The sequence below is a fragment of the Pipistrellus kuhlii genome, unplaced genomic scaffold (assembly GCF_014108245.1).
Source record: "Pipistrellus kuhlii isolate mPipKuh1 unplaced genomic scaffold, mPipKuh1.p scaffold_m20_p_11, whole genome shotgun sequence".
Taxonomy (NCBI): domain Eukaryota; kingdom Metazoa; phylum Chordata; class Mammalia; order Chiroptera; family Vespertilionidae; genus Pipistrellus; species Pipistrellus kuhlii.
Genome location: NW_023425416.1, coordinates 7,097,001 through 7,111,068, shown reverse-complemented (window position 1 = coordinate 7,111,068; position 14,068 = coordinate 7,097,001). Strand labels below are relative to the sequence as shown.

The following is a 14,068-nucleotide window of genomic DNA, read 5'->3' as shown; positions in this document are numbered from 1 at the left end:
GAGCTCTCCGGGCAGCTCCACCAAGAGGGCGCTGAGCCGGTGGACTCTGCTGCCATCAGGGACGCTGGATTTCCAGGTTTCCAATCTGGGGCCCCATGAAATGGATCTACCAACTTCCAGCCAGGACCTGGGTGTCCCGCAGGACACCTACCTACCTCCAAATCAATGCCTCGCTCGCCTGCATCAAGTCCCTCCCCCGATCCTCTCTTCCTTGAATCCAGCTGCGCTTCCGTAACCCAGACTCCTGTCACCCCTGGTGCAAATGTGACCATCCTCTCCTACTTCTCTCTGCGCCCTTCCTGCAAGTCCAACTTCCCTGGAGCTGGATAAATACCTTTGTCATCACATCCTATAAAGGACCTCTGGCCCTAAAACATAAAGAACCGAAGCAAATTAATTAAGCCTTCCTTTCTCTAGATTGATAACCCGCCAGGCTCTCTCCCACCTCAGAGCTCTCGTGTGGGCTCTTCCCTCTGCCTGGATGGCCCCGTCTATATAGCCACATGCTGGCTCCCTGATTGTCTTCCGGTCTTTCATCAAGCCTGACTTTTAATAAGGTTTCCCTGGCCACCCCACCTAGGATTTTAGTACTCACTCTCCCATCACAGCAGTTCCTGTCCTTTCCCTGTGTTATTTTTTTTCTCATGTAACAATTAATACTATCCAAACCACTAATACTTTACTTATTTACCTTGTCCATTGTCTATTATGATATGACTAGAGGCCTGGTGCATGAAATTTGTGCATGGGGGTGAGGGGTAAGGGTCCCCTCAGCCCAACCTGCAACCTCTTAACCCCCTCACAATCCTGGACCACTGGCTCTTTAATTGCTCACCTGCCTGCCTGCATGGTTACCCCTAACTGCCCCCCTACCCTCCGACCTCCCTGCCAGCCTAATAGCCCCTCACTGCCTCTGTATGCCAACCAGGTCACCTCCAACTGCCCCCTTCTTCCCAGCCTGGTTGCTCCTAACTGCCCCCCACCAGCTTGGTCACCTCTTACTGCCGCCCCCCCCCCCCCCGCCAGCCTGGTCACCCCTAACTGCACCAAAACCAGCCTAGTCATCCCTCATTGCCCCTCCTGCTGGCCTAATTACCCCCAATTGCCCCCCCTGCCAGCCTGGTTGCTCCCAACTGCACCCCCCACCTGCTGGCTTGGTTGCCCCAAACTGCCCCCACAACAGCCTGGTCACTTGAAGTACGTAAGTAACTTCAGATTCTTTATGAGGTTGGTCCCTCATATCTAGCTATAAAAAAAAAACAAATAAAAAGGTTATCTATCATTTTAAAGAAGAACACTAGTATTTTGCCTTAGTTTTGAATGCCAAGGGTGGGATGGAGGACTGCTCTCTTTTTAAATTATTAAAAGTGAATTAAGAATTTTCATTTGAAAGGTCTTCTCATTCATGCTTAATATTTTAATATATGTGATGCCAAAGTGAGCACCATTCATGCTTAAAAATAGCTATTATATGACCCAGTTGAGCAAGGAGCTTGCTAACGGCTAAGATTAAATTAGTCCTCTCATCCATTTTGTATTTAGAAACAAAGAAGTCAAGGAATATTAAAAAAACAAAGCTCTCTATGTCATTACTTTTTTTTTAATAACTAAAAACCATCAAAACCTCTGTAGAACTCACACTTTTGAGAAAGTGCCCCTTGTCTAGAGGAAAATATATTTGTTTTTTGTAAAATGTAGGTGATTTAGTAAATACAACATTATTTGTGGGAAAGTGCATTTCTTTGCCAAAATGCATGGAATTAAGTGCCTGGGGCAGCTAAAAATGTGACTCAGAAAAATACTTTAATAACTATCCCTTGCTCAGAGCAATACAACCCTAAGTCGGGCGTGGCCCGTGGGGAGTTGAACCGCGGAGTAGACCAGAGCCCGGGGGAAGGAAGTGTGGGTGGGAGCCAGGCACACAGTGCAGCCTGAGTGCCTCTGAGGCAGGGGCTCAGCTGGGCAGCTGCTGCTTGGCTTCCAAGAAGCAGAAACATTAACCTAACACAAATGTCAGCCTTTATTAGCATGTTGTCACGTTTAGTTACCACTCTCAGGCAGTCCTGAAAGCCAGGGGGTTGTTCTCATTCTAGATCTGCTTTGGAAACTCACTCCTGACAACGAAATCTCATTGTTAAACAGTTCTGCCTTGTGTCTCCAGTACCTGAGAATAATAAAGCCAATAGCTAATATTTATTGAGTATCTGTCATATGCCAGGCATGGAATGAATGTTTACATGTTACATCTCACTTAATCCTCAGGACAATTTTATGAGGTACAGATGGGGGGACTAAGGTAAAGAGGGTTGAGGGATCTTGGCTAAAGTCAGACAGTGAGTCAGTGATGAAGGACCCAGAATTGTGGCGATTACCCCTGTGCTCTATCTACTGCCCTCCTAGTGACTGGAAACCGATGGGGAAGCGGTGAGGAGGGATCTCCATGGGCTTTTCTCCCGCTGTCCAGAGGACAGTGAGAAAAGCTGCGTAATAAACCAGCAGGGAGACTCCCCCAGACTCCATTCCAGATTGCTTCGAAGGAGCACTGTGCCTCGAGAGCCCGACCAAGGGTGACCCTGAGAGGGGGCGGTGAAGGATTGAGAAAAGGCAGACAAGAGAAGAAAGCTGGGACTGGGTGGAACACTGTCCTCTCTGATGGAGAGCTAGCGACAGAACCACGGACTACAGGCCGTGTCTTTATTTTATAGCGGATGCCACAAGGCAAAGTAAGGGCGTGGTCGAGGTGTTTATAATATTCTAGTGGGTTTCATTCCTACTCAATCACATGCACCTGAACTCTGTCAAGCCCACATCACTCAGGCTCGTGGGGTCACATGGTCGAACCATAGGTTCAAGCTTACAACTATAGCTGTTGGCTGTCATCGTGCTGGGAGGGTTCTGCCCTCCAAGCTGGGACTTGCACGTGGCCACGAGAGAACTGTGCCCTCTCATCAGTTCAAGACTTGAACCTGTCCAAACCCTGTGGCCGCTCCCCACAGAGCACTAGGTTGAGACCCATTATTGTGAAACCTTTGAGGAAGGTGGGCTGGGAGGTTGTCGCTAAAACAAAAAAAAAACCTCAAGGCCGGTCTAAACCAACACAACACTGTGCACATTTGACATATTCTCATTTAGCGATATGTGTTTATTTAAAAAAAAAAAAAAAAAAAAGGTGGGGGGGAGGCAAAAAATAACACCACAAACACAAGACAGATATAGAGAAAAAGGGAAGCCAACATCGCCAGCCCTCAGGTCTGCCTGCCATCCACTGGAAAGCATCGGCCCCTCAGCTCGTCCGTGGTCCTCACAGTGAGAGCAGCCCCTGCACTGAAGCATTTCCAGTGCAAAGATCCACGCTCTTTTTTTTTTTTTTTTTTATTTTATTGATTTTTATACAGAGAGAAAGGGAGAGAGATAGAGAGTCAGAAACATCGATGAGAGAGAGTCATCGATCAGCTGCCTCTTGCACACCCCCTACTGGGGATATGCCCGCAACCAAGGTACATGCCCTTGACCAGAATCGAACCCGGAACCCTTCAGTCCCCAAGCCGACGCTCTATCCATTGAGCCAAACCGGTCCCGGCAAGATCCACGCTCTGCATCCCTGCCCCAAACACAAGCCCACACTGGTATGTGCACAAAAGCAAGATGCCACTCACTGTGGGAGACTTGACTGGTTTATCAAAGGTTATTTGGAACCAGGCCAGCATGGCTCAGGGGTTAAGTGTTGACCTATGAACTAGGAGATCACAGTTTGATTCCTGTTACATGCCCGGGTTTGGGGCTGGATCCCCAATGTGGGGCATGCAGGAGACATGAGTCTCTCTCTATTTATGTTTCTTTCTCTCTTTTACTCTGTCATCCATTTATGATCATGATTCTTTCTCATTCATTTGTTTCTTTCCCTCTCCTTTCCTCTCTGAAATGAATAGAAATACATATATTTTAAAAGGTTATTTGGACTCTTCATGACTTACTTATTACACAAGGGTTTTAGAAAGCATCTTCACTTGTGTATGATTCAACCCTCAGACACCACATTTTCAAAGATTATCATTATTGCAAGGGTGCATCTCTTTTGAACTTAAGCTAGACACCATTACCTAACAGGTCCCATAATTCTGCGTTCTCTCAAAATCATCAAAGTCCTTGCGACATGTTTATTTCCCAGGTGTTTTCCAGCGGAGCCCATGCTGTTTGCCCAGGCGCCTGTATAGCATGGGGCTGGATCCTGCAATATGGAGCCAGGAGGGTGCATGTGGACCTCCAGAATGAGGTGCAGCCTGCTTTGTGCTCTAAAAAAAAAAAAGAAAAAAAATTAATTAAACTTCCTAATTGGTTTCATTTTGGAGATAGTAAAAAAAAAAAGTAAAGACATAATACGATATCATAAGCAGCACTTAAGGCCATCTCTGCCAACACGTACAAGGTTATAGCAGCTTCAGCTAATTTCTGCAAATTTGTGTGGAATCCGGGTCCTCATTGTGATTAAGAACATTGTGCGTAGAGCCTTCACTTTTGTATCAGCTAAATTCTCCCTTTCATCAACAGAACGCAATATGGCACACAATGAGATCTCATTATTAGCAGGCTTTAATATAGCTCGGGTCAAATGGTCAAACGGTGCCCGAGCAGCAGAACCACTCACAGCCAGATCCTCACGTGCGGTGCGGCGGAGCGCATGTTGTTGGACCGCTGTCTGAGGCTGTTAGTCCTAACCCCGACACTCCACTCCACAGCTTTTATTAAGCAGCCAGTTTGTGGGGGGTAAGAGGGAGAGATAAAAACAGCCCGGCTAGTGTGGCTCAGTGGGTGAGCGTTGATCTATGAACCAGGAGGTTATGTTTCGATGCTAGGTCAGGGCACATGCCCAGGTTGTAGGTTCGAACCCAAGTGGGGGTCGTGCAAGGGGCAGCTGATTCTCTTTCATCCTTGATGTTTCTGTCTCTCTCTCTCCCTCACCCTTCCTCTCTGAAATCAATAAGTATATTTTTCAAAAAAAGGGAAAAGTAAGATAGAAACTGTTTCTCTGAGTTTTCTTTGCTTGTACAAGGGATGCGAGCTTTACCGGCTCAGGTGTGTTCGGTCTAACACTGGGAAGGGCGCTGCGGGAGTCATGAAGACATCGGACATCATTCCAGGAAGGCGTAATCTTAGCGAGCCCTGGATGAGTGACAGCCCAGGCTCCAGATCCAAACTGCATTTGTGTCCTGCTTAGGCTACTCACTGCCTGGTGATCTTGGGTATCTCACTTAACCTCTCTGTGCCTCTATAGCCTCCCCTGTACATTGATGGTAGTAACAGCATCCACCTTCTCACTGAGAATTAAATGAAGATAACACTTAGCCCTAACCGGTTTGGCTCAGTGGATAGAGTGTCAGCCTGTGGACGGAAGGGTCCCAGGTTCGATTCCAGTCAAGGGCATGTACCTTGGTTGCGGGCACATCCCCAGTAGGGGTGCAGGAGGCAGCTGATTGATGTTTCTCTCTCATAGATGTTTCTCTCTATCATTCTCTCTTCCTCTTTGTAAAAAATAAATAAAATATATATTTAAAAAGAAAAAAAAACTTAGCAGAGTGTGTGCTATATAGACGTTCCTCCACAAATGTTAGAAGACAGAAAGTAACAAGAGACTAATCTAAAAACAGAACCGACCTATGATAACAAGGCTGAAGGTCAGTGTTTGCAGTGCTGCGGAAAGCTCGCTGGGGTGGGGCTGCACGGAGCAGAGGTGCCCATGGCTTGGAGGGGGAGGGACGTTTTGTGCAGCGAGTTTCCTCGTAGGCTAGGACCTTGCTTCTCTAAGTTTGTCCCGGACCAGCAGCCCTGGTGTCACTCGGGAGCTTTGCAGAAGCACAGACTCTCAGGCCCCCTCCCCACTGGATGGGAATTTGCATCTCAACACGAGGCCAGGCAGACAGAGGGCACGCCTTGCTCTGGGACACGCCTTGCTTCTCAAAGCCTACCACTGCTTCTTAGCACAGACATGGGCACTGGTAACAACAGGTCACACAGGGGAGCGGGACACCGAGCTCCCAAAACTCCCGCGGCAAGAACTGTGCCTGTTACGTTCCCACAGTGAGATGTTGGAAGTAGGATAGAAGTGGCAAAAGCCAGGAAATCATGAAAACCTAAGTTACAATGCAACTAACATTTATGCCTAGCAGGGCAAGAGTCTCAAATGCATATTGTATCCAGCCTGAAAATGAAAACCAAGAAAACACAGGATCACTCACTCTCCCTAAGAGGGTTTGAGCAGCAGTCCCCCGCCACCAGCTTACAAGAACATGCACCGCCTAGAAGGCAATGACCTTGTAGTTCATGGGTCCGCCCACCCATCCTCCTGTGCACACATCAAACAACACATCAGTCATGGGGGGACACTGCACCCCACACACTGCAGAGGGACAGGCACTCCCCCGGCTCCAGGCCCACCTGGCACTTTCACACGTGTGCCTTCCTCTGTGCCATGCCCCCAGCCCAAACCTTGCCGCCAGAGATGAGAATCTTTGATGTGGAGTAAACATCATAAGAAGTGGGATAGGAACCGAAAGGAAGAACTGACAGTGAAAATGGTGTCCATCATTTATCAGGGGCCTTGTGAAAGATATTGTCGACAGATCATCCTCTTTTTTTTTTTTTTTTTAATCTAATATAAGCCACTACTTCTCTACTATTTCAAGGAAATAAAGGCCTACAAGGTCAAAGAAATTGTCCAAGGCCACGCAGCCAAGAAGCAGCATAACTGAGACTCAAACCAGGACTCTTTCCCTCCAACTGATAGAGGAAAGCCAACTGCTGTGGGTCCAAGAGCCACCTTTTTGAGGAATGGCAGCTGATTTGTGATTCAAATGTAATATTCTCCTCACTGGCACTTCCTCTGCTGAGTGGGGCATGCAAAGGACTTTTCTGCAGTCGAGCTGGATTTTAGCTGCGGATGGAAAAGTGCAGAGCAGTTTCCTCCTTGGTATTTTAGAAGTTCTTCATTCTAACCATCTGTTGCGGGCTGACAGATGGGTTGATCCATGACAGGATAATGGGTCTTCAATTCTAGAAAGGCATAAGGAATGCTTAAAAAATAGCAGCTCTTTTCATGAACCTAACTGAGCTAACACCTCTTGCTCACTTGCAAAAAAAAAAAAAAAAAAAAAAAAAAAATTTGTGGGAGGGAAGTGTGAAATATAATCATAATCATTCCCCTAAACAGAAGATTTCTCACTATTGCCAAAGGTCAAATCCAGTAAAATATGCCTATTCCAAAATTATGCTATTTTCAAATCCAGTCATTTAAAGGGGTACACAGGGAGAAGGGGAAAGGTATGCATAAAGAAAAATAATAGCACTAGCCAGTTTGGTTCAATGGATAGATTGTTGGCCTGCAGACTCAAGGGTCCCAGGTTCGATTCCAGCCAAGGGCACATGCCTGGATTTCCGGCTCGATCCCCCTCCCACTGCCCCCAGTAGGGGGAGTGCAGGAGGCAGCCAATCAATGATTTTCTCTCATCATTAATGTTTCTATCTATCTCCCTTCCTCTCTGAAATCAATAAAAATATATATTAAAAAAAATAAAAATAATAAAAACAACCCCTCCAAAAAATAAATAAACACCCTTTTCTATCCCTATCTTTTAGTCAATTCATTTTTTTATAGGCAGCCAGTGTTAGAGTTTCTTATATCTTTGAGATAATTTAGGAAACAAGCCAATTTTTAAAATCCAAATGCTTTTCCCTCTAAGTGACTCAGCCAACTGTGAAGTCTCTATCCTTTCTCCTCCCATTCAAGGGTCTGTATGAGAACTTGTATATGTGGCAACTATTTGGCGAGGCACAAGGACACAAGCACTTCAGACTGTCCCATCCCCAAGGAAACACTACAGACTCATGAATGAGACCAACTTGGGAACAGACTGAGACAGAGCAGTGGCTGATTCTCCCAGGCAGAACGTCTTCATGGCCTTACATGTCTTAACCCAGCCACCCAGCTCCTTTCCAATCATGCACTGCAGCCAGATGAAATATTCACACACACACAGACACACACACACACACACACACACACACACACACACACAGACACACACACACACACACACACACACGTGCATGTGCCTGGTTGTTGCAAAGTGTATTGAAGCTCTACCTACAAAGAACCACTGGCTCAAAATTTAGACTGTATTAGCAAAAATTTGGCCATATGAATTTAACCTCAGCAGATGAATCTATTTTCAAAAGAACATCAGCATACAGATTGAAAAAAAAGTCATTGCAGCTGAATTTATGGTCCAACATTATTCACCACGAAAAATCCAGCCAAGCCATCCATCATCTTCATCACCATCAACATCTCACTCATTAACTCAGCATTTAGAATGTTCCCGTCTCCATGCTTAACGTGTTTACTTAAATTTAATTTTCACAACAATTCTTTGAGTTAGGCAGTCCTAGTTCGTGTTACAGATATAAACACGGGAGCCCAGAGGACTGTTAAACCCCTGACCATTTTGCTTTCTTGCATTATTTCCAGCCACAGAAATCAATTCTTCCCTGCCCTGTCTGGGAAGTAAATGGTGGTGCAGAACAGAGAGTTAACAGGATTATGTTTTCAAAGGAGTCATTGACAGCCCTGGTTTATCTCGGCAGTTCCTCCCACTCTAAGTTATGTAATTCTGGAGGAGGAGATGCGCAGTTTTTCCAGTTTCAGGGAAGGTGATGGCAAGAGAGCATAGAGCAGGGTTCAGAAGGTGGCACCCGGGAGGGAGGTCTGCCGGCATTTTCTGAGTCGAAATTTCTCCGTGTAACCTCCTTGAAATAATTTCCTCTAATACACACTCCTTTTAAAGCATAGGTTAGTGGTGGGGGCAACTTAAAAATATTTAGACAAATTAAGAAATCACTTTAGATTATCTGATATGTTAATTATCCATGACTTTACTCTTGGCCATTGTATGGAGGGAAAAGATAGTTGTGTGCTATCTCTTCCTTAAAAAGTGTGTGTGTGTGTTGCGGGGAGGAGGAGGTTTAATCTCATATACATCTGACTCCCAAGTTTTATGTACATAAAAGACTGTGGTGGCGGAGTTTTGTTCACATGTGAGAGAACACTGTACCTCAGGGAACCTGTGGAAAGTGAAGTTCAGACCAGGCTGCTTTTGACTCTGAGCCCCTGCCATGCCCCCTGAGTGCCACACTTCCTCCAGACCTTCCATCTGCTCACAGCCTTCCATCTGCGGATACGTTCCCAAGGCCCAGGTGTTTCATGTCAGGTAGACAAAGCTGGTGGGTAGTTGCTCAGATTTTAGCATTTTCATCTAGTTGCTTCAATGGTAGCCCCCCAAATTTTTTGGAAGAGCTAACAGATACATAAAAATAAAAGATATGGGCCAAAACCAGTTTGGCTCAGTGGATAGAGCATTGGCATGTGGACTGAAAGATCCAGGTTCAATTCCGGTCTTGGTTGCAGGCACATCCTCAGTGGGGAGTGCACAAGAGGCAGCTGATCGATGTTTCTCTCTCATCGATGTTTCTAGCTCTCTATCCCTCTCTCATCCTCTCTGTAAAAAATCAACAAAATATATTTTAAAAATAAATAAATAAATAAATAAATAAACAAATAAATAAATAATAAAAAGAGATGGATGAGATGTTCAACAGCATCTCTGAGTTTCCAGATTGTTTTGAATTGGTGTTTCAGGATTCTTAAAATATATTCCCAGAAGTGGGGTTGTTATTTCAAAAGGTGGGTCCATTTTTCATTCTTTGAAGAAACTCCATACTGTTTTCCACAGTGGCTGCTCCAGTCTGCATTCCCACCAGCAGTGCACTAGAGCTCCCTTTCCTCCAGCACTTATTGTTTGTTGATTTAGTGGTGGTAGCCATTCTGGCAAGTATGAGGTGATAGCTAAATTTGCATTTTTCTGATGATTAGTGATGTTTAGCATTTTTTCATATGTGTCTTGGCCATCTGTATGTCCTCTTTGGAGAAGTGTCTATTTAGGTCCTTTGCACATTTTTAAAAAATATTTTTTATTGATTTCAGGGAGGAAGGGAAAGAGAGATAGAAACATCAATGATGAGAGAGAATCACTGATCGAGTGCCTCTTGCACAACCCATATTGGAATGGAGCCTGCAACCTGGACATGTGCCCTGACCAGGAATCGAACCATGACCTCCTGGTTCATAAATCAACGCTCAACTACTGAGCCAAGCCAACTGGGCCTTTGCCCATTTTTAATTGGATTGTCTTCCTTTCATTGAGTTGTATAACTTCTTTATATATTTTGGAAATTAACCCCTGTTTAAGTCCTGGACAATCAATCCCATCCCTGCCACCTCTAAATCACGAGGGAAAATATCATTGGAAGCTTGGAGATGTTCCTTTAAAAGTATTCATCCTCTTATATCATAGCAATTTTGCTTGACGTGAATAAAGAAGCTTCTTTCTTCTGAACTCAGATCAGATGGTTTTCTAAGTCAGACCTGTATTTGCACTCTGCTCTGCTACTTTCCATCTGTTACCTGGTGTACCTGGGCCTCAGTTTCCTCATCTTAAAAATGGCACTATAATGTTGTTTAGCATGACACCTTTATGGATAATTTCATATAAAATCTCTCAAAAGCACTCAAAACATTATAGCTATTATTGTCCCCCACTTAGCACAGTCCCAAGCATTCTGTAGATAATGCAGAGGTTTGTTAAAAGAGTGAATGAATGAATATTACCATTCAGAAGTCTTTACCAATCAGCAAATCTCTTTAAATATTTGAAATCACCATAGCATGGTAGATAAGAACATGGGCTCCAGAGTTTGAGTTCTCACACCATCACTAATCGTCCATGTGGATCTCAGACAAGCTGTTCAGCCCTTCTGTGGGAATTTGCCATGTGCAAATGGGATCATGATTGCAACCTTTATACAGGGATCTTGTGGGAGCAATTAGATGAGGGTTATATGTACTTAACATTATTTCGGGGATATAGTAAGCATTTAAGAAAAATATTACTATTATTACTTACTAGAGGCCCAGGGCACGAAATTTATCAGAGGGTATGGTCCCTAGGCCTGGCCTGAGAACAGGGCCATCTTTCCAGGCTGCCCAAAGCCAGCCCCGCCCGCTGCTGCCACCCACCCCCAGGTCCTGGTTCACCATTGGGTGATTGGAGCCTGCCAGCTGGGGAAAGGGACCAAGAGGTGGTCAGTGCACCTCATAGTGACTGGTTGAGCAATTGTTCTGGTTGCTCCACCGTTAGAGTCATATTACCCTTTTATTATATAGGATTTTATAGAAATGTAAGTGTAATATCACAAAACTTCGTTGTTGTTTTCCAACTTTTTCTTTGTTTCATTGCTATGGGATCTTGGAATTTTCCAAAAGACAAACCAAACTGTTATATAAACTTAAATGATTTGTTTCTAAAAATCGCATTTCTTTCACCGTGTTATCTTTCTGTTTATTTTTATAGGACTTCATCGTCACTGTAGTCTTTTCGTTCTTATGGTTGGTGGGTTCATCAGCGTGGGCAAAAGGACTGTCTGATGTCAAGGTCGCAACAGATCCCAAAGAAGTGTTGTTACTGATGTCAGCTTGCAAACAGCCATCCAACAAGTGCATGGCCGTCCACAGCCCCGTGATGTCCAGCTTAAACACGTCTGTGGTATGTTTCCACCTGTGCTTTACCTCCCAATTCTTTGTTTGCCTGTCAAGCGAATAAAACATCTCAGAAGTTATCTTGGAAATGTCTGCCTCCAAAACGAGGCCAATCTGACAGGTGATATTTCACTCCCTTGTGTGAGCTGACCCTTTGGTCCTGAAGTTACTATTGTCAGAACCCATGGACTTCAATGCTGCCAATTACAAAGTTCGTAATAAGAGCTCAGCAGGAATTGGCAGCTGTTGCTTGGATGACAGTCAAGTCAAAAATCTAAGCCTGAAGCAGATATAAAATCTGAACATTTAAGGCTGAAGCCTGCCAGAAGTTACAAACGAATATTTGATAGCGTAAAGGTTACCTGTGAAGAAAAACATTGTTCAAGCCACAAAGAGCTAGAATACATTCAATTGATTGTCTAAAGAAAAATACCCAGACTTTGTAGGCAACAGAAAGCACTCACAAATGTTATGGTCACTTTTTATCTTTTCTGTGCTCCCAGTTTATTTGCTTGATAACTTCAGAAAAGCTGAGCTATGTGAATTAAACAAAGTCAAATATTATTATCAAGTGGATAAATCTTTCAGGAAGACAGAAAGCCTGACAGACAGCAGGTTGCTCAATTGGATTCTTCCTCTAAGAGCTTGTGTTGTTGTAAAGAAAGAAAGTATGTCTGAGAAGGACAGAAGCTATAATGGCAACAACAAAAATAGTAGTTATCGAAAAATAAAGGACTCAGCAGTGCTTGCTGAAGAAACAACATTTTTTAGCAGCCCCCGAAAATAATTCTCTGCTTCAAGGTTAATTTATGCTCCTGCAGCTCTCTGAAATTTTATCTGAGAAGGTTTATAAGAAGGGAAGAGGGTTGCTCCTCAGCTCCTGATGGTTTGGCTGTGAATCTTGCCTGGGTAAAATACTGAATGTGGGAGCAGACTATGTATTAGTGTCTCACAGTCATTTTTAAATGTTTTTATTGATAAATTTTTTTATTGGCTGCCTCCCACATGCCCTCTTCCCTGGATCCAATTCGATACCTGGGTATGTGTTCTGATCAGGAATCCTAAAGTTACTATTGTCGGAACCCATAGACTTCAATGCTGCCAATTACGAAGTTCTTAATAAGAGCTCAGCGGGCTCTGTTATAGTTATAGATCCTGTTAGAGTTACAGATTCATATCAGTTAAGGCCTTCCAGTTCCTAGTGACAGAAAACTCCATTCACAATGGTTACTGCAAAATAATCCTCATCTCCCTATAGCAGTGGTTCTCAACCTTTCTAATGCCGCGAGCCCTTTAATACAGCTCCTCATGTTGTGGTGACCCCCAATCATAAAATTATTTTCATTGCTACTTCATAACTGTAATTTTGCTGCTGTTGTGAATCGTAATGTGAATATCTGTTTTCCGATGGTCTTAGACGACCCTGCTAGCGGTTCACAGGTTGAGAACCGCTGCTATAGAGCCTAAGACCATCATAAAACAAAGATATTGACATTACGATCCATAATAGTAGCAAACTTACAGTTATGAAGTAGCAACAAAAATAACTTTATGGCTGAGGGTCACCACAACATGAGGAGCTGTATTAAAGGGTCTCGGCATTAGAAAAGTTGGGAACCATGCCCTACAGTCTGTTCTTTGCACCTTCACTTCTAGCACCAACATCTGTATGCATTAGAATGTTAGGGTTGCAAGGAACAGAAACTGTCTGTGACTTACTTCCTCAGGAAATTAATAGCGCAGAAAACCGATGCAACCGGAAGAAAGAGGCTTTCAACAAAGCAGGGTCCAGGACAGGATGAAGGCTCCCGGTGTCAGAGATGGAAGAAGGGTCCCATCAGGTTGCTGTTGATGGCAAGGTGCAGAGCTCTGCTCAGAATGCAGAGTCCCGGGAAAGAGCTCCTCAATGGCAATCAGATTTCTATTCCCAAAAGCAGAAGGACAGTGTTAGTCTGGAAAACACAGCCATGTTTTCCTTTTGCAATCTTATTCGGCTCCAAATCATATTGAGCTAGCTTTACCCCCCAAAATGAAAATAATTTTTTAAAAAAATACCAAAAATGTCTCTTCCAAAGGCAGAAGCCAGGGCCAGGACCCTGGAAAGCTGGCAGGAAATGGGACAGTTCCCATCCTCCCTCCCCCATCTCTGATGCTGTCTGCATGGCTGCCACAAGATTCCCTGTGATCAGATGGGATTGTTTCTCTTTTTTTCTGCTCACACAAGAGAAGATTGCCACTGTACAATTTCTGTGTTTAGATTTCTTTTTACAGAAATGTCTGGGACTGAGAAAAAACCACTCAGGCCTAATCCCAGATTTCTGGTAGAATTTCATTAAACTCACCTTCATCCACAATAACTATATTCTGTAGCTGGGTAACATTTACTTTCTTCAGAGCACTTCGGCATCTATAATGTCTCCATAA

At 44.2% G+C, this 14,068-nt stretch overlaps 1 protein-coding gene across 3 annotated transcripts in view; it reads left to right on the top strand.

The window, feature by feature from the left end:
• Positions 1-14,068, top strand: part of SYNPR (synaptoporin) — a 263,369-nt gene that overhangs the window by 244,668 nt on the left and 4,633 nt on the right. For all 3 annotated transcript variants that reach the window (XM_036430648.2, XM_036430650.2, XM_036430649.2), the window contains one exon: positions 11,460-11,651. In XM_036430648.2, the coding sequence (XP_036286541.1) occupies positions 11,460-11,651 (192 nt within the window). The remainder of the gene's footprint in view (positions 1-11,459; positions 11,652-14,068) is intronic.